The 25,419-nt window shown below is 26.9% G+C and overlaps 4 protein-coding genes across 4 annotated transcripts; 1 reads left to right on the top strand and 3 right to left on the bottom strand. All coding sequences in view use genetic code 6, as the record gives it.

Annotated features, from left to right (window-relative positions):
* Positions 1-550: 550 nt before the first annotated feature.
* On the bottom strand, positions 551-1,765 carry TTHERM_00912350 (hypothetical protein; the record flags this gene model as incomplete). The annotated part of the gene is made up of 1 exon (XM_001020200.3): positions 551-1,765. Exon 1 carries the CDS (start codon positions 1,715-1,717, stop codon positions 551-553), a length of 1,167 nt encoding a protein of 388 aa, XP_001020200.3. The 5' UTR covers positions 1,718-1,765.
* A 743-nt stretch (positions 1,766-2,508) lies between these two features.
* On the bottom strand, positions 2,509-3,246 carry TTHERM_000912349 (hypothetical protein; the record flags this gene model as incomplete). The annotated part of the gene is made up of 1 exon (XM_012798617.1): positions 2,509-3,246. The coding sequence occupies one exon, from the start codon at positions 3,244-3,246 to the stop codon at positions 2,509-2,511; it is 738 nt and encodes a 245-aa protein (XP_012654071.1).
* A 1,009-nt stretch (positions 3,247-4,255) lies between these two features.
* TTHERM_00912340 (hypothetical protein) lies at positions 4,256-5,431 on the bottom strand (the record flags this gene model as incomplete). The annotated part of the gene is made up of 2 exons (XM_001020199.2): positions 4,256-4,407; positions 4,699-5,431. 2 exons carry the CDS (start codon positions 5,429-5,431, stop codon positions 4,256-4,258), a joined length of 885 nt encoding a protein of 294 aa, XP_001020199.2.
* A 2,351-nt stretch (positions 5,432-7,782) lies between these two features.
* Positions 7,783-24,788, top strand: TTHERM_00912290 (dynein heavy chain 2, putative; the record flags this gene model as incomplete). The annotated part of the gene is made up of 27 exons (XM_001020198.3): positions 7,783-8,161; positions 8,706-8,826; positions 8,882-9,176; positions 9,236-10,118; positions 10,181-10,779; positions 10,858-11,481; positions 11,535-12,357; positions 12,458-12,876; positions 12,936-13,500; positions 13,563-13,992; positions 14,056-14,308; positions 14,373-14,796; positions 14,858-15,274; positions 15,409-16,243; positions 16,394-16,889; positions 16,949-17,286; positions 17,362-18,011; positions 18,148-18,845; positions 18,903-19,337; positions 19,466-20,147; positions 20,209-20,967; positions 21,029-21,631; positions 21,778-22,278; positions 22,332-23,062; positions 23,198-23,406; positions 23,468-24,337; positions 24,410-24,788. 27 exons carry the CDS (start codon positions 7,783-7,785, stop codon positions 24,786-24,788), a joined length of 14,418 nt encoding a protein of 4,805 aa, XP_001020198.2.
* Positions 24,789-25,419: the final 631 nt, after the last annotated feature.

Here is a 25,419-nt window from a genome sequence, read left to right as displayed (position 1 = left end):
ACATTTAATTATTTTGATTTATTTTTTAGCGAACTTTTTTAATATTTTAAAATAAACTGAGTTTATCAGAATTATCTGATCAATTTAATGAATATTTAATCAAATAAAAGCCAAAGATAGACAATTTATTATTAATCTGATTTTTTTAATCTTAAAATATTTTAGAATTTTTAATATTAAGAAATTGAGTTAAATACAAATAAATTACAAACAAAAAAATTTTTTAATTTACATTTTTTTATTTAGTTTTATTTTTAATATAAATATTTTAATTTTAGATATTTAAGTATACTCATTTGTATTAATTAACAATACAATTTTAATAATAATATTAGTACTTGAGATACCATAAAAAGATTCTACCTCCTTAAAATTAAACTTTTTAAATGAAGTAAATAATTACGTTAAATTTTTGGTTTTATGGTTATTAATATGGGTTGACCGGCAATAATTCCCCTTATCTATTATATGACGAGCAAATGTTAAACAATTTTTTGCTATAAAAATTACTAAAATTGCATAATAAAATATATTGCAAATGTTCCTTGTATCAATTTTAGTTATCATACTCTTCTTTTTTTATATTATTTTATATAATTTAAGCTATATTTAATTACTATGGTTATTAAGTATATAATTCCTTTTCTTAAACCAATTTATTTAACTTTTATTCTAACATCGCCACCTCTGCCTTTTTTTATGCTATATCTCTTTTTGTTAATATTTACTAAAGTTCATTATTTTGCATGTATAATAAATAAAGCGCTTATTGAACTTAGTTTTTTTCGTCTATATTTAATTTTATTTCACTTTTTAAACTTAATTAGCTATCTAAATTATATTCAAAATTAATATTGCCTTATTACTAAAGTTATTGCTATTTTAACTCTGGTTTTAGTTATTATTTAGGCATATTTGCTATTACGTCTACTTACAAGTTTTGTAAAGAAAGCTATTTAAAGCGGTCTGACTCATCTTTGTTTATTTTATTGTCTTTTATTTTTTAAGGTTGTTCAATGTATTCAAATTCTTCTTAATTTTAATTTTCTTTTAATGATTTTTATAATACTTATTGGTTTAGTTTTTATTATATTTAAGAGGGTGGCATATATGGTTCTGATTCATATATATCTGATTGATCTTCATCTATCATGCTATTTGAATCTTCATTATTCTAATAATTTTATTTTGATTTGCTATAAACTTCATCTATGGTTTTTTATTTGTAGTTTCCATTTTCTAGATCTCTATTATATATGTGTACTAAAATGATATCTATAAATTTTTAGACTTCTTAGTTAAGTTGCTTTTAGCTTTTACTAAAAACTCTGACCACTCTAATTCCAAGCTTTTTATCAAATTTAAAAAATCCATCAAGATAAACCAGAGAACCTATGTTATAAACTTTTCCTTTATCGCACCTATAATATCTAGACCCACTCATATTAATAATAATTCTATCTAATGATGAATTAACTTGTCTTTTTACCGCATAACAAACTCCTGATTGATATATCACTTATTTTGGAAAATCATCATACATCTTTAGTTTTTTACTCTATATCAAATCATAAATGCGGCTATAAACATCCAAATAATATTTTTCTTTATTTTCTAGACTATTAAAATATTTTTCACTAAATTCTAAATGAAAATAGTCTTATTATTCTTCTATTGGATCTACTTATTCTTTCTTAATTATGATATTGTTATTCATTTTAGAATATAGCTAGCTAATTAAGATTCTTTATTATTTTTTTCTACTTTTAACTAATTAATTAATTTAAAAAATCAAAAAATTATAAATTATTTTGAAATTTAATATTTTGTATTAAAAATATAACAAGCAAGATATTCATTCGCAACATCAAAATATAAAGACACTTTTTACATGAAAATTAATAATATTTTCTTTAATTAAATGCATAGAAAATTTAGAAGATTAAGCAGATTAATAACAAAATTAAATTTCATAATAGCCTTTGATAGAATTAAAATTAAAAGAAGTAATCTTAAAATTTTTTAATAAATAAAATTTGCATCTCTTAAATATTTATAGAAAAAATAAAATTCATTATAACTCATATTTAAGAAAGATAAAATGATATCATAAAATAATTTATTAAATACTTTTAAAATAATATGCAAAATATTTAATTTTGCTAGATTGAATGAAGCAAATAAAAAAATAAGATTTAGTTTTATTAAATAATTAAAACAGTTTAAAAAAATATAGTTTAATAATTAAAAGATATTCTTTTTAATTTATTTGATTTGGATGTTTCGTTAAGTTTTCAATTCCTTATCTTAATTGCATTAATTTTTATTCTTAATCTAGTAATTATTTCTTCGTTTACTCAATTTATTTTTACAATAATTATTACTTGATTTCATTATTCTAGATAATCAATTGATATGTAATGATTTAATCATTATTTACTTTGTTTGGCTTCTTTTCAATTTTTATATTTAAATTAGAGCTGTTAGTCTTAAATTAATTATGTTTAGTCATATTCTCTTATTTTTACTTTAATATTATTTATAATTAGTAGGATTAATTTTGCTATTGCTTTTCTTAAATTGATTCTCCAATAAAATTTTACTAATTTTTTTATTTTAAAAATGAATTTAGAAGCTTTTCATAGACACTTTTTTCATTTTTATAAATTGCTTTTGCTGACTTGTAATCCTCTTAAAATTTAAATTATTCTGCTGATTGAAAACATTTATTTTGACAGGTTGCTCATTTTAAATAATGTATTCTTACTAAGGTATAATGTATACAGAGTCCTCTTTATCTTCATATTCCATCATTTAGTATACCTTTTTATTTAATTAGTTTTTTATGTAATATCTCTCTTATATGTGAGTTAGCATATATTTAAAATATTGTGAACATTCATTTTCCTAGTAATACTTTTAATTTTTAAATTTTACAACTCTGATTCCTAATTTCTTATCAGACTTTAAACGGTCATCGAGATACACTAATTCGCCTATTTGACAAACTTTCCTTTGTACGCTGTCGCTCCATTCATACCATATATAATATTACTTAGGATAGAGATTGATGGTCTTTTAAAATTAAGCGCATATCCTCTTCATTATAATCTTTATTAGGATACTTATACACTAAGAATCCGATCTTAAATTTATAGTTAATTCAACTAACTTCCTGTTCTACATTATATTACTTTATTTATTTTAATGAAGGATGATGTAAACAAAAATTTTTATCTGAATCATATAACTAAACTTATATGTAGTTTACTCTTTAAAATCATAAATTTAAGATTTATCACTAAAACATGCTTCAAAAACTTGTGCTTATGATAACAATCGATTAAAGTAATATCTAAACACTTAAGAAATGTTAACTTCCTTTAGTCTGTTTCTTACATACTAAGTTCTATACTCTAATCCCTAAACAATATACAGATTCAAAATAGCGATCTAGATATGCTAATAGACCTTTGTAAGAAACTTATTTCTTATTAATTATTCTTTTATTAATATGATATAAACCTTACAAGCTTTATGATTATCGATAACTCAACACAGGGTTCACTTTTAATTACGAAGCATATCACTGCTTCATATTTATCTTTTTTAGAAATCCATCATACATGGTAAATACCCGATTAATTAGTAGTTGATAAATCTTATGAAATATCATCATGTTGTAAGCTTCTATATCTTTGTTTATATAAAAAATTGTTTTTGTAAATTATAAATATAAATATTCTTATTATGATTTTCTTTGCTGTGCTCTTATTCTACACTAAATTTTATTTTCATTTCTACTTTTTTGTTTAATTTCTAGCTAATCAATTTTTTTTTGTTTTAATTACTTTTTGATATGTTTAAGAATTCTTATAAAATAAAATCCTTGCTATAATAATAGGGATAACATTTTAGCTTAGTTATGAAAGTATCTTTATACTATCAGGCATATTAAGTTAAATTTTATCAAAAATCAAATTAGTTAGTTAGCTTTACATCAGAAATTAGCTAAATAATAATATTTTAAATTACAATTAATTACAATATTTTAAGATAATATTTTCAAAAATAAACAACATGATTAAATATTATAATTCCATTTAAAAAATATTGTTTTTTATATAAATTGAAGAATAAAAATTAATTATTCATTTAAAAATAAACAACAGACATAAATTTAATATATTAACAACAAAAAAGATTAATAATATCTCAAATATTTAGTTTTAACTAGCAATAAAGATGTAAAACATCAGCTAAATTAAATTTTTTGTTCACTAGATAACATTTAATATAAGTTAAGCAACTTTGGAGACCTGATATATTCTTCTTTTTCCTCTACTAGCTTTTATAATTTTGCTTCTAGCTCGATCAATTCTCCCTTTTTTTGTGAGATTTCTTTTTCTATTAATTTTTATTAAAGATCATTGTTTTATATGAATAGTTAAAATAACATCTATTAAATTTAGTTATTTTCTCCCAAATATTAATTATATTCCCTATTCATGCATAAACTATTTTCTTGTTTTTGTTAAATATTTGTAATTATCCTCTCATTTTATTATTTAACGATGATCTTCTATGAAGGAAATTCAAAATTCTATTTCTATTATTCTATTGTTGACTATTTTTTTACTATCTTGATCTAATTACTTTTTAAAATAATTTTTCGTCTTTATTCTTATCCATATTTACTCTGTATTTATGTTTCATCATTTAATTTTAATTAAATATCTCTCCCATCAAAGTACATTTAGCTCTATGATTTAACTAATTATCTCGCATTATTGTTTAATTTTTCATATTTTATCAAACGTGGATTAAACGTTTTCTCTTCAGAATCAGAAGACTCTTTTTCCATATATCCATTATAATCATAGTTTTATAGTGATTAAACCTTCCTTGAACAATTATTTGCATCTTTAAATGCACTTTATTTTAATTGATTTTCATCAGATATATCTCTAACAAATATATGAATTAGAACAAAGTCTATGTATTTGAGTATATCCTCGTTTAGTTATAATTGATTTTTGCTAGCAAATCTGACTACTCTAATCCCTAAGGTCTTATTGTATCTGAAATAACCATCAAGATAAGCTAATTGGCCTATATAGCATACTAAACCTTTCTAGCAATTATAATATTTAGAGGCATTCATACCGTTAATTATTCTTCCTAAACTAGAGTTAGATGGCCTTTTGAGTACAAAACACATACCAGATTAGTATTCATTTACTTTAGGTAAATTAAAATGAATTTTAAGTTTATAATTAATAATTTATTAATAGATTTATTAGTATAGCTCCATATAAAATTGTTCTTTATCCTTTACATCATTAAACTATTTTTCATTGAAGTTAAATAGAAAATAATTTTATTATGTTTGTATATGCTCATCATATTCTTACTTAACTTAAATATCCATTTTATATTAAAAATATTTTGCTTTTTTAGTGAAATATTTAAGAGAAAATTTATCAAATTTATTAATTATAAAAAAATAATAAAAAATATTTAGAAATAGGAAAATTAACTTTCTAAAAACTTAAGGAAAAATAAAAAGAATATTTTTCAATTAATTAGAATTTAAAAAATCTTTTGAATTAATTTTTTAGATAAAAATCAATTTTAAAAATTCAAAAAAATACAAAAAATATTGCTCATCATTTTTCTTTCAAAATAATTTTATTTTCATTTATTCACTCTCACTAAATCCTAATCACTTTTTAAGAATCATTTAGCTCATTGTAAATTTTTTCTTTTTTCGCTATTTAAACTTTATTCCTAATTATAATTTCTTTTGATTTTTATTAGAAATCATCGTAAAATCCTTCTTATAATTTATCTCTCACTAAAAATTTTTAAAAAATATAAATTATTTTGTAATTAACACACATATATATATATATTCATTTATTAAGTACTTTTATATTTGATATTTTACTAAATATATATACTTGCTAAATCAAATGTATTTAAATGAAATGGACAGTTGTTATAATTAAAAGTGCCTAGAACTTAAAACCAATTATTTTAATTAGTTTTTATTTATTTAAAAATGATTTCTTTCTATATTTTCAGTCTTTTTTTAGTAAATAAAAAATGCCTGCGGAGGGGATCGAACCCTCGGCCTCGAGATTATGAGACTCGCGCTCTAACCAACTGAGCTACACGGGCTAATTATGAGAATCTAAATTGCAATATGCTAGGTTAACTAATACAATATGTTTATTTTTAAAAGTAAAACTTTTTTTGTTTATTATCAATCTAATGATATTTTAAATAAATTGCAATTATATTTCATATATTCGATTCTCAATTTTAGTAAAATAAAAAATGCCTGCGGAGGGGATCGAACCCTCGGCCTCGAGATTATGAGACTCGCGCTCTAACCAACTGAGCTACACGGGCTAATTATGAGAATCTAAAGCAGAATTCTCTAGGATAACTTTTAAAATTTGAGTAAAAAAGTCATTTTTTGAAATAGTATTTAATATTATAAGTTAAAAATATGTTTTTCAATTTTCTATCTTCGTTTATAATAAAATAAAAAAATGCCTGCGGAGGGGATCGAACCCTCGGCCTCGAGATTATGAGACTCGCGCTCTAACCAACTGAGCTACACGGGCTAATTATGATATTCTAAAATGGAATACACTAGGTCAACTAATAGAATTTGTTTATTGAAAAAAATAAAACTTTTCTTTTGTTCACAAGCAATCTTACGAAATTAAATAAATTTTGAAATATTTTTCGCTATGTTTGATTTTCACCTTGGAATAAAATAAAAAATGCCTGCGGAGGGGATCGAACCCTCGGCCTCGAGATTATGAGACTCGCGCTCTAACCAACTGAGCTACACGGGCTAATTATGAGAATCTAAAACAGAATTCTCTAGGTCAACAAATAGAATTTTTATAGATTGGATAGCAAAAGGAATAAATATTAAAGTAAATATTTTTTAAAGTAAAATATAAAAATAAAAGCAAACAGTAAACAAAATAAACAAAAAGCTCATTTTTAAAAGCCTCAAAAAAAATGTATTTAATTTAAGAAATAACTTCTTAAAAATAATAAATATTCTTTTGAATAAAAAGGAAATATATAAATGTTATATATAATAATTTTAAAGCTTTTAAATATTTTTTAAGATGCAAAGAAGTGTTTTGATTTGAAGTTGAAAAGGAAAATGAATGAATATATTTAAAAATGAAAAGATATCTCATATGAAAATATAATTCAATATTAAAAAATTTATTTATTTATTTATTATTATTTTATGGTATTGATAAAATCTTGTAAAACTGTCCTTTTAGTTGTTTATTTCTTATAAATAATTCAAAAAATTAATGTAAATTAGTATGTGCTCTATACTTTTCTATATAAATGATCAATTGTTCATTATTTATTATTGATAGAAACTTTAAAAAATATTTAATTATTAAATTAACAAAAATTCAAAGAAAAACAAGAGGGAAATCTTTCATAGAAGCTTTTATTGATAATTTAAATATAAAAGTCCCTTTAAACAACGCCTTAGAGTAAAAAAGATTATAAAGCCCCATCTTATTCATAAGTTCATTCTTTTTAAAGTAAAATAATATTTTTTAGCTAATAATCCATCATTTTTTAGTTGTTTTTGGCAAAATATTTAAAAGTGATATTAGCGTAAAATAAATAATAAATAGCATAAAAATAAATTATGTTAAAGAACAATAACAAATAATCCATTTTTTAAAATATTTAGTTTTTCCAAGTTATTTGAATAAAATTTGAATGAGTGATAACGAAAATAATCATCAACAAGATGATAATAATTAAGAATAAGTGGACTAAAATTAGTCTTAAAATGGTATGGAAACCAATACAAATGGTAATTAGGTAAATGGCAACCATGCAAACGGAGAAGAAAATGAAGGCAATAAAGAATAATACGAAGATGTAGAAGAAGAAGTAGAAGAAAATATTCCTGCAGAAGAGCTTGAAGAGTTGAGAAAAGAAGCTGAAAAGAATGGAAAAGACCCTTCTGAAGTTCCTTCTGTAAGAGTAGTTACAAAAATGGTAAAGAGATAAGTAGTTAAATAATAATCTCAAGATAGCAGCCAGCAAGACCAACAAAACAAAAGAGGAGTTTAATAAATTTCTTAAGAAACAAGTAAGATTTTTATATTTTTATATTATAGGTTTATTTTCATTCAAGTTAAGAAGGTTGTACTATGTTTCTTTTAGTACATTTTTCTTATTTGCGATACATAAAAGTAATGAAACTAATCAACCGAATATCTTTTAGTCTTATTAGTTGAGCATTATTTAAATTTTTATGCAAGCTGGCCAAATATTTGCTTGTTTTAATACAACACATAACCCATACAAATTGAATGAAAGATAATTGTATTTAATGGTCTTTTAATTGTATTGCTTTATAAATAAAATTAATACAAAGTATCAGTAAAAGTACAACTTATATTTGAAAAAATTATAAAACCACTTAATTTTTAATTTACTTTTTAATATCAATGAAAATAATTATTTCTTAATTCACAATCTTAAATATTATCAAATAATTAAAGAAATTCAATCAGTTTAACTTTCAAATAAAAAATTATTAAAAATAATTTTAGAATCCATTTAAAAATTTAACTTTCATTATTTTTTTGATCATTTAAATAGTAAAATATTAAAATATATTTTTTAAATAGGGGAGAAAATAACCTGGGTAATGGAGTAATTGGAAAAAGGTTTAAATGCATTTGATGAGAAGCTATGGAATGAAGAACTTGACTACCAAATCAGCTAATTTTTTGGAGATTAATAACACAAGTAATTAATAAATTAATAAAATTTAATAAAAATAAAAAATAAATTTGTAAATTAGGAATATTTATTTCTGGGTAGAAAAAGATGGACTCAAGTATAACTTTGTAGATCCTCCTATTTTAACTGAAGAATCTTATGATCCTGATTTTTATTTCTTCACTAAATACCAAAATGAACATATTGTCAATTTTGAAGTTGGTAATATTGATGATTTTATCACTCATGGGTCAGTTTAATAAAATCACATCTAGAGTCTTCTTAAATTGATGGATGATGTCTACAATCCTTAAATCTACACTGACACTGCTTGGCCAGAAAATGTCAAGAAGGAGTTCATTGCCTAACTTCACAAAGTAATTAAATTTACTTTTTTTACAACAATTTATTTATTTTATTTATATTTTTCTATTAGTTTATGGCTACTCTCACCGAGGCTTCCTAATAAAATGAAGGCTACACAAAACTTTATATTCCTAAAGAAGATCTCAGTGATACTTAGGCTACCTCTTTAGATAAAGATTTAATTTAAAGATTAGAAACTACTTTGATTTATTGGTACAGATAAATTAAAGAAATTGTTAACAATTAAGACTCCTAACAAGATAATGAAAATGCAGGACCTCAAGATGAAATTATTTACTGGAGAAGAAGAAAAAATAATTTATAAAATATTTAAAGACAATTGGTTAATCCTGATTTACAACGCATCATACAAATATTAAAAATAGTTGATAGTTCTTATGTACCTTCCTTTGAAGAATTAACTAAAAACATAAACTCAGGATCAGTTGAAGCAGAAAACAACTTAGATTTCTTGAATTCTCTTTTTGATTCATGCCGTTAACTTGAAAAGGCTACTCCTCGTGAAATTCCATCTATTCTACCCTCTCTATTGAACAGAGTTCGTATGATTTGGGAACATTCTGATTATTACAATTCATAGGAGCGTATTTCAGGTTTATTGCACAAAATTTCTAACGAAATCATTAAACGTTGCAAGTCTTAGATCAACATATCTGATATGCTAGACGGAGATGTAGAGAAGTGCATTTAAGATCTAAAAGACTCTATTGAGTGTGGTAAAAAATGGAAAAAAATTTATGAACGCACATCTGCCTTGATAAACAAGAAAAGAAAGGAAAATGCTTCTAAGAGAGCTTGGGATTTCAATCACAATTCAATTTTCGCTCAAATGGAAGCCTTTGTTTAAAGATGCTCTGAACTTACTGAAATTTGTGAAGGTTAATTATAATTCGCTGCAAAAGGATCTAACAGCTAAATTCCTTAATTTGGTGGTATCAAATAAATTAACTTATTATATAAATAATATTTTAAAATTTATTATAATTTTCTAAAGGTTCAATTGGTCCAGAAATTGAAAATATTTTAGAAGAAATCAAAGAAAGCTTTAAGAAGCACATAGATAAAATTAGAGCAACAGACAAAGACAAAATTTTAGATGTTAAAGCATCTAACTGGCATGACTTATTCAATATGTTCAAGAATGGCATGAAAGATCTTGATATTATGTATTAAAATATTATCAATACTGGTTTTGAACAAGTCTCCACTGTTTAGCAAGGTGTTGAAATGCTTGAAGCATTTGATTACTTAGCTAAAAGAGAAAGTATTAAAATGGCTGTCAAAAAGAAAGCCACTGAAGTCATCAACATGTTCCTATCCGAACTTGATAAAGCTAAATTAGAATATGATAATATGAAGAAAAATATGCCTCTTTTAAACTTCCCCTTTCACCATGGTAAGTACTCTGGCTAAGCAATTTGGGTCAGAGCTTAAATTCACAGAATCCAAAAGATGAAAGACTCTATTGACAGACTCTTTTTCATTGATGAAGGAACAAAGAGAATTGCATAAGAAAAATATGAAGCCATTCATCTTACTTTTAAATAATTTATCATTAATGTTAAGTTCAAAGAGTGGAAAGAAGAAAACAAAGTAATTTCTTTTTTAAAAATCATTTTTCTTTTGATAATTACTAACAATAATATTTATACTTTTAATTTAATTTTTTAGGAACTTGAAGAAAAGTCTTTGGGACATGAATTCTTGGATAAGCCAGTCCTTTACATGCCTGAACCTGACTATCCAGAACTTAAATATAAGGAGAATTTGAGAAGTAAAGAAGGTCACCTTGAGTCTAAATTTAACAGATAGCTCGAGAAGTTAATGAGCGAAGTAGTGGCTTGGAAGAAATTGATTAACTTTGGTATTGTTGTTCCTTCCTACGCAGATGAATTCACTACTTTACATAGAGAAAACCTCAGAATTCTAAAAGAATACGTCATGCTTGTTGTTAGAGATTAAAATAAAATTATTGATTACATGGATCCTATGGAAAAGAATCTCTTTAAAGATCACTACTCTTAAACTGAGAAGGTTATCAAGCCAGGTACCAGCAAGTTGAAATGGAGTTCTAAGGGTATTTTAGAAAATTTTGTGCGTGATTGTAGAAAGAGCTGTAACGAAATTTACAATAAGTTAAAAATGTTCAAGAGCAACACTGAGAAGATTGAGTAAAAATGTGTAGAAATCGCCACAAGAATTCTAATTAAAATTGATAAAAAGCGTACAGTTGAAATTAAATAATTTGAAGAAGATCAAGAAAAGCACAGAAGAGATATGCAAATTAAAATCAAGGTAAATTAATTAACTCCTTATATTATCTTAATATTTATTTTTCTTTTAATTAGATTGCTTTAGATGAAATAAAAAGAATTTTAAGTGAAACATATGAGTTCTTCTTGAAAGATGGACCTGAAATTTAAAAAGTCTGGTTCAATTATGTAGCTATGATTGATAAAAAGATAGAAGAAGCATTGAAGAAAGCAAATAAGAGCAGTTTATTAGAATTGTACAGAGTTATTGGTGATGATAAAAACCCAGCTACTGCTATTTTCAGATTATCTCAAGAAATAGAAAACGGTTCTCCTGAAAATGGAAAGACTCAACCTGTTTTAGTTTTTAAACCCTCATAAAATTACTTAAGATAGATGATATAGATAACTATAACCTTAATGACTCAAATAATTCAAGACTTTAAGAGAATGACTGTCATTATGAACTAGGAAAGAAAAGATAAGCTAGAAGAACAACGTATATTAAAAGAAAAGGAAATGAAAAACAATCCTATGATGGCTCAGCGCAAAGGACCTGAATAGGGAATCACCTTTGAAGAATAAAATCAGAGAGAAGACTATTTCTCTGCAATTGCCAGTGATTTAGAAATTAAAAAATATACTGAAAGTATTCTCAGCAATTTGGATAAAACCATCCAAAAATTGACATCAGGTGAATTGTATGATCCTTGGAAACAAAAAGAATTCTTCTGGTAAGGAGATGCTAGCATGAAACACAAATACTCCAAATCCATTTTAGACCATGATGATGAAATTTCAAATATCAGAGATCACATTGAAAAATTCGAAATATCTGCCAGTGATATTCAAGCTCAAAAAACAACTGATAAATTAGATTGCATAGTTATTGATAACACAAATATTAAGAGCACAATAGGTAATTTCTTTTAACATACTTTAAATTTAAAAAATACTTGAAAAAATAAAATAATATTTTATGAATAAAAATAAATTAAAATTTACTATTTTTAAAACAGTTGAAGTTCTAATTCAATGGTAGAGTGCTTTGTTGAATGCAGTCTAAGAAAAGGCTATTAGTGATTTAAATTCTTTGCATGCTTTGTTCCAAAATAGTGAGGCTCACTTAGAACCCACTCCTTTAGATATTCACTAACTTAAGAAGAATATGGAATCACTTGCAAAATTAAAGAAAGACAAACCTGATATTGGTGATAAATTATAGCCTCTTGAAGAAAAATTCAAGTTGCTTGAAGATTACCAAATCAACTTAAAGGAAGATGAAATTTACAGAAAGAACACTCTTCGTGATGCTTGGATCAAGTTCGGAGATATGCTTGAAAGAATGGAAATTCGTAACTAAAAGGTTTATAATGATCTTTATCAAGACACCATGAAAAACCTTGATGATTTCATGAAGGAAGTTTCAGATAATAAAGTATATTTTTTTTTGGTGTAATTGTTTGAAATTTTAAAGTGTATTTTTAAACTTAATAGATTACATTTATGGCAAATGCTCCCTTCTAAGTAGGTAATTTAACAAATGAAAAGGCATTCCAAATGCTTAACGAGTATAAAGAAAACGTAAGAGCCTTGAGAGAAAGAGAAAAAGAAATGAGATTCGGTTTTGAACTCTTTAATATCAATTATGCTCCTAGCTCTGAGCTAGAAAGCGTTGAAAAAGAAATAGCTAACTTGCAAGATGTCTGGAAAACTAAAGATGACTGGGATAAAGAATGGGAAAAGAACAAACATATTAAGTTCCGCGAATTTAATAACGAAGAACTTGATGATTTGGCTGATGATTACTAAACCAAAATCAATTCATATCCTAAGGAAATGAAAAAGTGGGAAGTTGTTAACTCTTTACGTAACAACGTAGAATAATTCAGATAAACTCTTCCTTTAATCAAGATGTTAGGCGAAAAGTTCATGCGTTAAAGACATTGGGATAAGCTTTAAAAATATTTACAAACTATATTAGATTATGAAAGTGATTCCTTCACTTTATAAGAAATCTTTAAAATTAATTTATTAACATATGCTGATTCAGTTCGTGAAGGTAATAAAAAATTTATTTTTAAAAATGTTATAAAATATTCAAATTTATTAATTATTTAATAGTTTGCGAAGTTGCAAGAGAAGAATATAAAATTGAGTCTGCTTTAGAAAATATCAAAAACAGATGGTCTCGTCTTGAATTAGTCATGGATGAACACAAGAAAGGATACTATAAAGTCAAGAAGGCTGATGATATATTCTCAGCTTTAGAAGATGATATGGGTGTGCTTTCAGCATAAAAAACAACCCTGTTCTATGAATCATTCAAAACTGATATTGAACAATGGGAAACTTGTCTTTAAAATATTTTAGAAACCCTCGAAGCTTTACTACAAGTACAACGTCAATGGATTTATCTTGAGAGTATTTTTGCTTCTCAACAAAATGAACAAGATAAATAATTGGTTGGTGATATTGCTAAATTCGGTAAAATTGAAAAGCAACTTTAAAAATATATGGCAGATATTTATGCAACCAAGAATGCAAAACAAGCGTAATATTCAAATCTATTTATCTATTTAATTCATCTAATTTAAAATTTTTTTTATTCAAATAGCTTGAGTTAAGAAGGTTTCTTAAACGAATTGTTAGAAATGAGCAAAAAGCTTGATGAGAGTCAAAAGATTCTTTTCTAATTGCTTGAAAGAAACAGAAAGGAATTCCCTAGATTCTATTTCTTGTCTAACGATGATTTGTTTGAAATTTTAGGTAACTCTAAAGATCCTAGCAAGGTCAACAAACATATCAAAAAGTGCTTTGAAGGTATTAAAAAGTTGTAAATCAATACTGTTATGGGTTAAAATGTTAAGGTAAAATTATCATCTAAAATACTTTATTAAGATAAATTAATTTAATATTTTATGAAAATATCAGGGAAGACCTTAAGAGAATCATGAAGTCATAACCATGGTATCTCCAGATGGTGAAAAGGTTAATTTAAGTAGCAAGGTAACATGTGAATTTGGTGTTGAGAAATGGTTAAAAACAGTTGAGTAGCGCATGTTTGAAACATTAAAGAAAGAATTAACCAAAACTCATGCTGGTATTAAAAAGAAAGAAGGTTATAGATGGGTTGAAAAATGGATTCCAAGCTGGCCTGGTTAGTTGCTGATTGTTGCGTCTTAACTCCATTGGACTCAGGAATGTGGTGCAGTTTTGCATAATATCAGTAACTCAGAAAAATCTGATAAGCACAAGGCTTGGAAGCCAGTTAAGGATGATAAAAATCATTTCCTTGCTGAATTAACTAAGTTAGTTAGAAAGCCCTCGACCGAAACAGATAGATTAAAACTTATTGGTAAAAATTACATATTTAAATTTTTAATAATAATACTCAATAAAAAATTAATTAAATAAAGCTTTGATTACAATTGAAGTTCACGCTAAAGATATTATTGAATCTTTATAAAAAACTTGTTTCAGTGACACAGCTTTCGATTGGTTAAAACAATTAAGATTCTACTAAAACATTTAAGGTGACTGTATGGAAGTTGAAATCAAATAAACTAATACGAAATTCCCTTACGGTTATGAATACCAAGGCAATAATGGTAGATTAGTCATTACTGCTTTGACAGATAGATGTTACATGACTTTAACTACTGCTATGAAACTTAATAAGGGTGGTGCTCCATAAGGACCAGCTGGTACTGGTAAAACTGAAACCGTTAAAGATCTTGGTAAAGGTATGGGTAAATTCGTACTTGTCTTTAACTGTTCAGAAGGTCTTGATTACAAGTCAATAGGCAGAATGTTTTCAGGTCTTATTCAAACAGGTAAAAATTATTAAACTTATTTTTTATTCTCATTTGTATTTACTGAACAATTGAGGCTGGTTTAACATAAAAATATATTTTTTGTTTGTCTTTTAACTTCTTAAAATTAACTAATATTCATTATATAATTTTAGGTGGTTGGGGTTGCTTTGATGAGTTTAATAGAATTGAAGTAGAAGTACTTTCTGTCGTTGCTCAATAAATGCACTCTATCATGAATGCCTTAAGAAAATTAGGAGAAGACCGCGAACAAAATACTTTTGAATTCGAAGAAGAAGTTATTTCAATTAATGATTAATGCGCTATTTTTATTACTATGAATCCTGGTTATGCTGGTAGATCTGAACTTCCTGATAACTTGAAATCATTGTTCCGTCCTATTTCTATGATGGTTCCAGAAACAACCATTATTTGTGAAATTATGCTTCAATCAGAAGGTTTTAAGAATGGTAGACCTTTGTCAATTAAGATGGTTACATTATATAATTTGATGACTCAACAATTATCTAAATAAGATCACTACGACTTTGGTCTCAGAGCTATTAAGTCAGTCTTGAACTGCGCTGGTGCAATTCGTAGAAATGATAGCAACTCTGATTAAGCAGGAAACAGAGACAGAGAACGTGAAAAGGAAGCTGAAAGTGAAGAAAACATGAAAGAATAAAAGATTCTTATGAGAGCTATTTATGACATGAACATGCCAAAATTCGTTCAAGAAGATATTTTCCTCTTTAACGCTCTTTTTAATGATCTTTTCCCCAATACTGATCTCCCTGAATCAGAGAACACTAAGCTTTATGAGGCTATTGAGGCTGAAATGAGAAACGAAAAACTTATACCTAAAGTCGAAATGATCAATAAGTGCATTTAACTTTATGATTCCAAAAACACTCGTCATGGTAATATGCTTGTCGGTAAATCTTTATCTGGTAAGACTACAACCTGGAAGATGTTACAAAAAGCAATGAAGTAAATAATAAACAATTTTCTCTAACAATTTATATTTTTTTATCAATCAAGTTAAAATTTAAAAATATTGACAAAAGTATGAAACTATTTTTAAAATTTTCTTTTATTTTTTAGTATTGTTTAAATTTAAGCAAAAATTTTATAAAATAGTTCTTTAAACAAATAAATGACTTAAGGAGATAAATAAGGCTAAGTTCCTTTCCCTGCTGTAAGAACTGAAGTTTTGAATCCTAAGACTGTTACTCTTAATGAACTTTTTGGTTTTGTTGACCACTCAACTTTGGAATGGAATGAAGGTGTTTTATCAAGCATGATGGCTCGTTTGTGTAAAGATGAATCTCTTGATTAGAGATGGATGATCTTGGATGGACCTGTAGATACTCTTTGGATTGAATCTATGAATACTGTCTTGGATGATAATAAAGTTTTAACTTTATTGAATGGTGATCGTATCAGTTTACCTTAATAAGTAGGTTTAGTTTTCGAAGTAGAAGATCTCTCTGTTGCTTCTCCTGCTACTGTTTCTCGTGCTGGTATGATTTATATTGATCCTAATGATTTAGGTTGGAGACCATACATAGAAGCATGGATTGGCAGAATGAAAGATCCAGATGTTTAAGATTTCTTCTATGATCTTGTTGATAAGGTAATTTCTTCACTTACATTATTTGCAATATTCAAAACAAAATATTTAATATTATTAAGTGGATTATGAGATTATTCAAAACTCGTTCGATGTGCAAGGAATTGGTACCTTGTTCTGATATAAATATCGTTATTGCACTTTGCAGGCTTATGGATTCTTTCATCAAGATGGAAAGTCAAACTATTGGTCTTGAAATCCCTACCAAAAACGAAATCTATTACGCCCTACTTGAAAAGTGGTTTACTTTCGCTTTGATTTGGTCATTTGGTGCTTCAGTAGATGAAGATGGTCGCAAGCTAATTGACTATCATATGAGAGATATCGAAAGTATCTTCCCTCACTCTAACACTGTATATGATTATTACATTAATGTTGACAAAAATGAATGGGCTTCATGGTAATTATTTTTCATAACTTGTTTTAATTTAATATTGATAAAATTTAATTCAAATTTTAAAATTAATTAATTTAGGGAAGATAAGATCAATGCCAGTGTATGGAAACCAGGCCCTAATATGCCATATCATAAAATGTTAGTCCCAACAGTTGACAGTGCAAGAAATAGATTTGTAATTTAGACATTGTTAAAAAATAAAATAAATATTCTTGTTGTTGGTAATACTGGTACTGGTAAGACTGCTGTTATTAATGGAATTCTTTCAGAATTGGACGATTCTTACACTTCCATGAATATTGTTTTCTCTTCCTAGACAAATTCTTTGAAAACTCAAGATATGATTGAGTCCAAGCTTGTTAGAAGAACTAAATATAAAATGATTCCTGATGGTAAGAAGATGGTTATATTTGTTGATGATCTCAACATGCCCAGAAAAGACACTTTTGGTAGTCAACCTCCTCTTGAACTCTTTAGATAATGGATGGACTACGAAGGCTGGTTCGACAGACAATCTAGAGATCTCTTTAAATAGATTCTTGATATCTAATTCATAGCAGCTATGGGTCCTCCAGGTGGTGGTAGAGCTCAAATTTCAAAAAGAACTCAAGGAAAATTCAATCTAATTAACTTCACATTCCCTACTGATAACTAAGTGAGAAGAATCTTCTAGTCTATTCTTAACCACAAGTTCCATGAATTTGAAGAAGAAATTAAACCTTTAGCAGGTAATTTTCATTTTATTCAGCAATATTTTAGTTAAAGAAAATAATAATTTTAACTAAAATTTATTTTTGGTGATACTATTATCTCAATAATTTTTTAAATTCTCATATACAAATTTATTTTTAAATAATAAATCAGAACCTGTTGCTTAGGCAACTTTGAACTTGTTTAGAACTGTTTCTGAAAACTTCCTTCCTACTCCTAAGAAATCTCACTATGTCTTTAACTTAAGAGATATTTCCAAGGTTATCTAAGGTGTCTATATGCTTGATAGATTCTATTGTGATTCTAAAATGACAATTTTCAGACTTTGGGTGCACGAATGCTTAAGAGTTTTCCATGATAGACTTATTTCATTCGAAGACAGATTCTAATTAAAGAAATTGATTTCTGATTAACTTGAATAAACCCTTGGATCTAATATGAGAGAATGCACTAATGAAGAAGAGTTGGACACTATCTTTGTTGATTTTATGGAAGAATCTGGTGGTAAACCTATTTATATTGAAATAGGCTACAAAGATCGTGCTTAATTAAAGCAAACTGTTGAATAAAAGTTAGATGATTTCAATAAGAATTAAAGATCTCCTATGCCTATTGTTCTTTTCGAAGAAGCTATTTCTTATGTTTGCAAAATCCACAGAATTGTAAAATTAGGAAAAGGTCATGGTATGCTTGTTGGTGAAGGTGGTTCAGGTAGACACTCTCTCACTCGTTTAGCTGCTTTCATCGCTGGCTACTCTCTTTGGTAAATTGAAATATCTAGAAATTACAGAGTTAAAGAATTTAGAGATGATATTAAGCGTTGGGCTGAAGAAGCAGGTTACAAAGGAAAAGTATGAATTTTATTCATTTATTTATTTTCTTATTTTAATTTTTTTTAAAAAATATAGAGCGGTGTTTTCTTGTTTAGTGATAACTAGATTATTAATGAAGGTTTCATTGAAGATATCAACAACATTCTAACTGTAGGAGAAATTCCTAATTTGTTCAGTCAAAAGGATGACTATCCCCAAATTAAAGAAAAAATGAGAAAAGAATATATTAAGCATCACAATTTAGAAAAAGACGCTCGTATTTTTGATGAAGATTTGATTGATTTCTTCTTCACTCGTGTCCAAAATAACTTCCATCTTATGTTATGTATGAGTAAAACAGGTGATTCACTCCGTAACTACACAAGAATGTATCCTGGTTTAGTAAACAATACTACTATCATTTGGTACATGCCTTGGCCTGAAGAGGCTCTTCTTGAAGTCGCTAATAAATATCTTAAGACTTTAACACTTCAAGACAAAATCAAGGAAGTTCCTCTTAAGCAAGAGCCTGTAATATTTCTTTCAATTAATTTACATTATTTTTTTTTAAATTAATATTTTGTATTTAAAATTGATAATTTAAAAATTTTTTTCTGTTTAAATCTAATTTATTTAAAAATATATTTGTAATGAAATAGACTCCTGTTCCAGTACCTGAAAAGAAAGATGCTAAACCTGATCCAAAGAAGATTGCAGAAGAAGAAGCCAAATTAGCTGAAGAGAAAATAGAAGAAGAACGTAGAGAAGTTCTTAGAAAGGCAATTGCTACATTCTTTAGTTAAGCCCATACTAAAGTTTTATAAATGGCTGATGATATGTATGCTACCTTAAAGAGAATGTATTATGTAACTCCTACAAATTATATCGAGTTAGTCAAGGGTTATGTAGAATTGCTTGAATAGAAGTAGAAGGAATATGGTAATGAAATTACTAAGCTTAGACTTGGTCTCCATAAGCTTGATGAAGCTGGTGAGAGCTCAGAACTGTTGAAACAATAATTACAAATATCATAAATATAATTATAAAAGAGTTAAAAGGAAGTAGAAGATCTTATGATTAAGATTGAAGGTGAATCACGTGATGTTAATGAAAAGCAAAAGTATGTTGAACAAAAAACTGTTCTTGTCGAAAAGGAAAAGGCTGAAATTCTTCGTATTTCCGCTGATGCTGAATAAGATCTTCAAGCTGCTATGCCAGCTCTTCGTATGGCCGAAGAAGGTCTTGCAAATCTCAATAAAAATAAATTGGCAGAAGTAAAATCATTCACTTCACCTCCTGCAGGTATTGATGTTGTCATGCAAGCTATTATGATTTTGTTATGTAAGCGATTATTATTTTTAACTTCAAATCATTAAATTGAATAAATATTAAAAAAAATTAGTGAAGGATCCCTCTTGGGCTAGTGCAAAGAAAGAACTTGCTGCTCCTGATTTCTTATCTAAGTTATAAAATATAGAAAAAGATAAAATCTCTTAAAAAACTTTACTTAAGATTGAAAAGTTGACTCATGACCCTAAGATGAGTATTGAAAAGATTCAATAAATTTCCGAAGCCGGTGCGTCTATGTGGCGTTGGGTTTTGGCTATGGAAATGTATGCAAAAGCATTCAAGGATATTGAACCAAAGAGAATTAAAGTCAACTAATTGAAAGAAAGATTAGCTAAATCAGAAGAAGAATTACAAAATTTGTAAGATAACTTATCGAAATTACAAGAAAAGATTATGATTTTGTAGAAATAACTTGAATAAGCTAAGACTGATAAACAAAATTTGGAAGAATAAAATAAGATTCTTTAAGACAAGTAAGAAAGAGCTGAAAAGCTTATCTCAGGTTTAGAGGGCACCAAGGAAGGTTGGAAAGATAGAAAGATTATCTTTGAATAAAAGTTTGAATATCTAATTGGTGATTCTCTTATGTCAGCAGCATTTATGTCTTATGCTGGTCCTTTCCCCTCTGAGTATAGAAGAATCTTCATGAAGGATGCTTTATTAGCTTAAGTTAGAAACCTTAAAATTTAGCACAGCAGAGATTATAATTTCCCAGACTTCTTAGTCAAACCCATTACATTCTTAAATTGGACATTTAAGGGTCTTCCTGATGATTAGTTCTCTAAAGAAAACGCAGTACTTGTTACAAAAAGTGAAGATTTAATTTTATAAATGTGTTTATTTATTAAAATTTATTTGAATGATATTTTTAGGTAGTAGATTCCCACTTATGATTGACCCACAATAATAAGCTAACACTTGGATTAAAAACACAGAAAGAGATTAAGATAGAGAAAAATTGTAGATTATTGATCCTTAAACAGAAAACTACATAACCTTGTTGGAGAGAGCTATTTCATGGGGTCAAGTAGTTATTCTTTAAAACCTTGATGAAGAAATAGATCCTGCTCTTGAACCCATCTTGAATAAATCTTTGAAGAAAGTTACTGGTGGTATTTTACTTTGTATAGGTGCAGATAAGGAAATTAAGTATAATCCAGACTTCAGATTCTATATGACAACTAAATTGGCTAATCCTAAATACAAAGCTGAAGTAAGTACAAGAGTTACTTTAGTCAACTTTGCTGTCAAAGAAGAAGGTCTCCAAGATCAATTAATTTCAGTTGTTATCTAAAAAATGGAAGCAAACCTTGAAAAGTAAAAGAATGACCTAGTTCGTAAGAAAGCAGACAATGAATCAAAGCTAAAGGATCTTGATGATAAGATTCTTCGTATGCTCTAAGAAACTAAAGGTTAACTTATTGATGATTTAGATCTTATCAAGGCACTCTAAGTCGCCAAAGAAACAGAAGAAGGTAAATATTACTTAAAAGTGGTTTCTTTTTTTGTATAAGAAATTTTTTTTTTCTGCTTGAAATTAAAAAATAATTAATAAAAAACTCTTGTGTTTTAATAAATTTTATATTTTAATTAATATATCATTTGATTTTTTAAAAATTAGATGTTAGACATTAAATTGAAACTGGTGCTGCTTAAATGACTAAGACCATGAATTTAAGAAAGAACTACGTAAGTTTGGCAACAACAGCATCAAAGCTCTTCTTCGTTATAAATGAGTTTGGTCTTATTAATAATATGTATTAGTTCTCTCTTGAGTCATACATTCAATTGTTCTAGAGAACTATTGATAATTACATTAACAAAGGTGCAGCTGTTAACGATTCCTTAAATGATAAACTTAACAGTATATCAGAAAAGCACAAAGAAGAAATTTATAAATATGCTTGCAGAGGTTTGTTTGAAAGTGACAAGCTTCTTCTTTCAATCTAAATGGCTGTAAGATTATCAACTGATGTTAATCTTGAAGAATTCAATTTCTTCTTGAGAGGTAGTGACACAGGATAAGATAGAAAGACTCAACCTCCTAATCCCAATCCAGACTGGATTACTCAATAATCTTGGGATACCATTTGCGATCTCGATAAGATGGCTAACTTTACAGGTAGATAGAAAATATTTTTGATTTAATTTAATAAATTTCCTCTTTTAATAAAGGTATTATTGGTGCTTTCACTCATAACTCTAAGGAATGGAAACGTTGGTACATGTCATCCACTCCTGAAAGTGATGCCTTACCTGGTGAATGGGACACCAAGTGTGATCACTTGCGTAAGCTAATTATTGTAAAGACTATTCGTCCTGATAGAGTTATTTTCAGTGCTTCTCAATTTGTTGAAAATAAAATTGGTCCCTAATATATCACTGCTCCCTCTTTCACATTTGAAACTGTTTATGCTGATTCAACTAAGACCTCACCTGTTATCTTCATTCTTTCTCCTGGTGTTGATCCTTATAACTAATTGTAACAATTCGCTGATCAAAAGAACATTTAGCTTGTTCCTGTATCTCTCGGTTAAGGTCAAGCTCGTAAAGCTCGTGAAAAAGTTGCTGAAGGTTGCAAGAATGGTTACTGGCTCTATCTTGCTAACTGTCACTTATCACTTAGTTTCCTTAAAGATCTTGAAAAGATTATTGAAAATCTTGAATAGAATAGAAGCGATATTCATGATAATTTCAGACTTTGGTTATCATCTTCTCCTCATCCTAAGTTCCCTATTTCCATTCTTCAAAAATGTGTAAAAGTAACTACTGAGCCATCTAAAGGTGTTAAATCTAACATGCTTCGTCTTTTTAATAACATGCCCTCTGACAAATATTAAGCTGTTAGACTTAACAATAAATCATACTACAAAAAATTAGTCTTCTCTCTCTGCTGGTTCCACAGTGTAATTATTAATATTTCATTTTTTTTTTTTTTTTCATAAAAACAAAACTCTACAATATTAATTATTGTTTTAGGAAACAATTTTATCATCTATAAAATAACCTTTATTGAAAATTACATTTAAAATATTAAATAGATTATTGTTGAGAGAAAACGTTTCAAATAACTTGGTTGGAATGTTATTTATGACTTTAATGACTCAGATTGGGAAACATCTGATAATATTTTGTAGATGTACATTGATTAGTAAGTTCACACTGATAAGTCTGCTCAATAACAAAGCACTTAACCTGGCTCTGGTGAACAGTAAGTTTAGAACAAATCTCCTCCTTGGGATGCCATTAAGTAAATAACAAATTTTTAATTTAATTCATAAATTTGAAAAATTGTATTCTTAATCAAATAGATTCTTAATTTCTGATGTAACCTATGGTGGTAGAGTTACCGATGATTGGGATAGAAGACTGTTGAACGTCTACGCTAATCAATTCTTTAATGATAAAGTTATTTTCGATGAAAAATATAAACTCGGTGACCCTTCTTAACAATTCTATTTTGTCCCTGAAGAATTAAACATTAAGGACTTAAAGAACTTAGAAAAGACTGGCTCAGAACTTACTTATTATCGTGGTAAGATTGATGAATTCCCACCAATTGAGCGTCCAGAAACTTTCGGTTAGCATATTAATGCAGAAATTTCTTCATAAATTATATAATCTAATTCTTTGATTGAATCTATTATCTCACTCTCACCACAAATAGCTTCTTCTGCTGGTGTTTCTAAAGAAAGCAAAGTTGCTAATATTATCAAAGAACTCATGGAAAAATTACCTGAACTTATAGATGTTGATGAAGTTAAAAGACAAACTAGTGCATATGATGAAGGAAATCCTTTGAGAGTTGTCCTAAATCAAGAAATAGATCGTTACAATAAATTGCTAGTTTTCGTCAAACAGTCTCTTATCAATTTGGATAAAGGTATTCAAGGTATTTAACTCATTTCAGAAGATCTTGAAATCGTTCTTGATAGTCTATTTGATGGCAGAGTTCCATCCAGCTGGAAATACTGCTATTATTCTCTCAAACCTCTTCAGTCATGGATTGAAGATCTTATCAAACGTATTGACCAACTAAGAGTTTGGGGAGAAAAGAATTAACAACCAAATGTATTTTGGATTTCTGGTTTATCATTCCCTACAGGTTTCACTACAGCTCTTCTCTAACAATCAGCAAGAAAGTTAAGAGTTCCTATTGATCAATTTGGCTGGGACTTTAGGTAAAATTAAAAATAATTTATTAATTCATTTAAAAATTGCTTAAAATTAACTGATTTTTTAATAAAATATAGTTTCCTTCCTTATGATACTCATGTTAGCACTCCTGCTAAAGAAGGTGCATATATTTCTGGTTTATACCTTGAAGGTGCCAAATGGGATGGAGACAAAAATTACATTGTTGATGCAGAACCTATGAAACTTCACTATTAAATGCCTGTAATTCTCTTTAAGCCAGTCTACTTTGAAGGAAAGTAAAAGCAAAAGAAGGGTGAATCTAAATATGCATGCCCTACTTATATTTATCCTAACAGAACAGGTGTCAGAGAAAAACCTTCTTATATGTTTACTGTTATGCTTCCAATTAAACCTAACCCATCTGCTCAAGGTAGCTCAGATTAAGATTTCTGGGTTAAGAGAGGTACAGCTCTTCTTATGTCCTTAGCAGACTGATTTTACTTAAATAAATACCAAAAATCAATAAATAAAAATAAATATTTTTGCAAATTCACAATACATATTTTATTTTGGAATTAATTCCATAAGATTACTTTTATTAGATATATTTAGAGTTTTTATGAAAACCTTTATAATTAATAAAATTATTTATTTTTATGAGGAATTACTTTGATTTATTTTTAATTTAAGAACATCCAAATTTTGAAAAAAATATTCTAATATTATGCAAAACCTTTTTCTAAATGTTTTTTCATTTCTTATAAATTTTATTTTACTAAAAAATATTTTATTAATATTACTAATCATATATTTACTACTCACAAAATAATATTTTGAGAATAGCAATACTACTTGTATATGTGTTTTGTAAAAATTTTTATAAAAACTAGAGTTTGAAATTTACAACCTATAAATTATAAAATAAAATTAAAAGAATTTGATTTTTGAGATAATTTTAAAATATTCATTCCTTTTCTATTTTTCTCTAAATTTATTTTATTTGAATACTTTACTGATTCGATAGCATGTTGAAGATAATTTTTTAAATTAATATATTAAACAAAGTTAGGAATTTAAGAATAATATTACAAATTTTTAGTTAAGATATTGAATAATTTAAAAATAC

This window comes from Tetrahymena thermophila (genome assembly GCF_000189635.1).
Source record: "Tetrahymena thermophila SB210 genomic scaffold scf_8254576, whole genome shotgun sequence".
Lineage (NCBI taxonomy): Eukaryota > Ciliophora > Oligohymenophorea > Hymenostomatida > Tetrahymenidae > Tetrahymena > Tetrahymena thermophila.
Note: the sequence above shows the minus strand (reverse complement) of the source record. Positions and strands in the feature narration are given on the sequence as shown.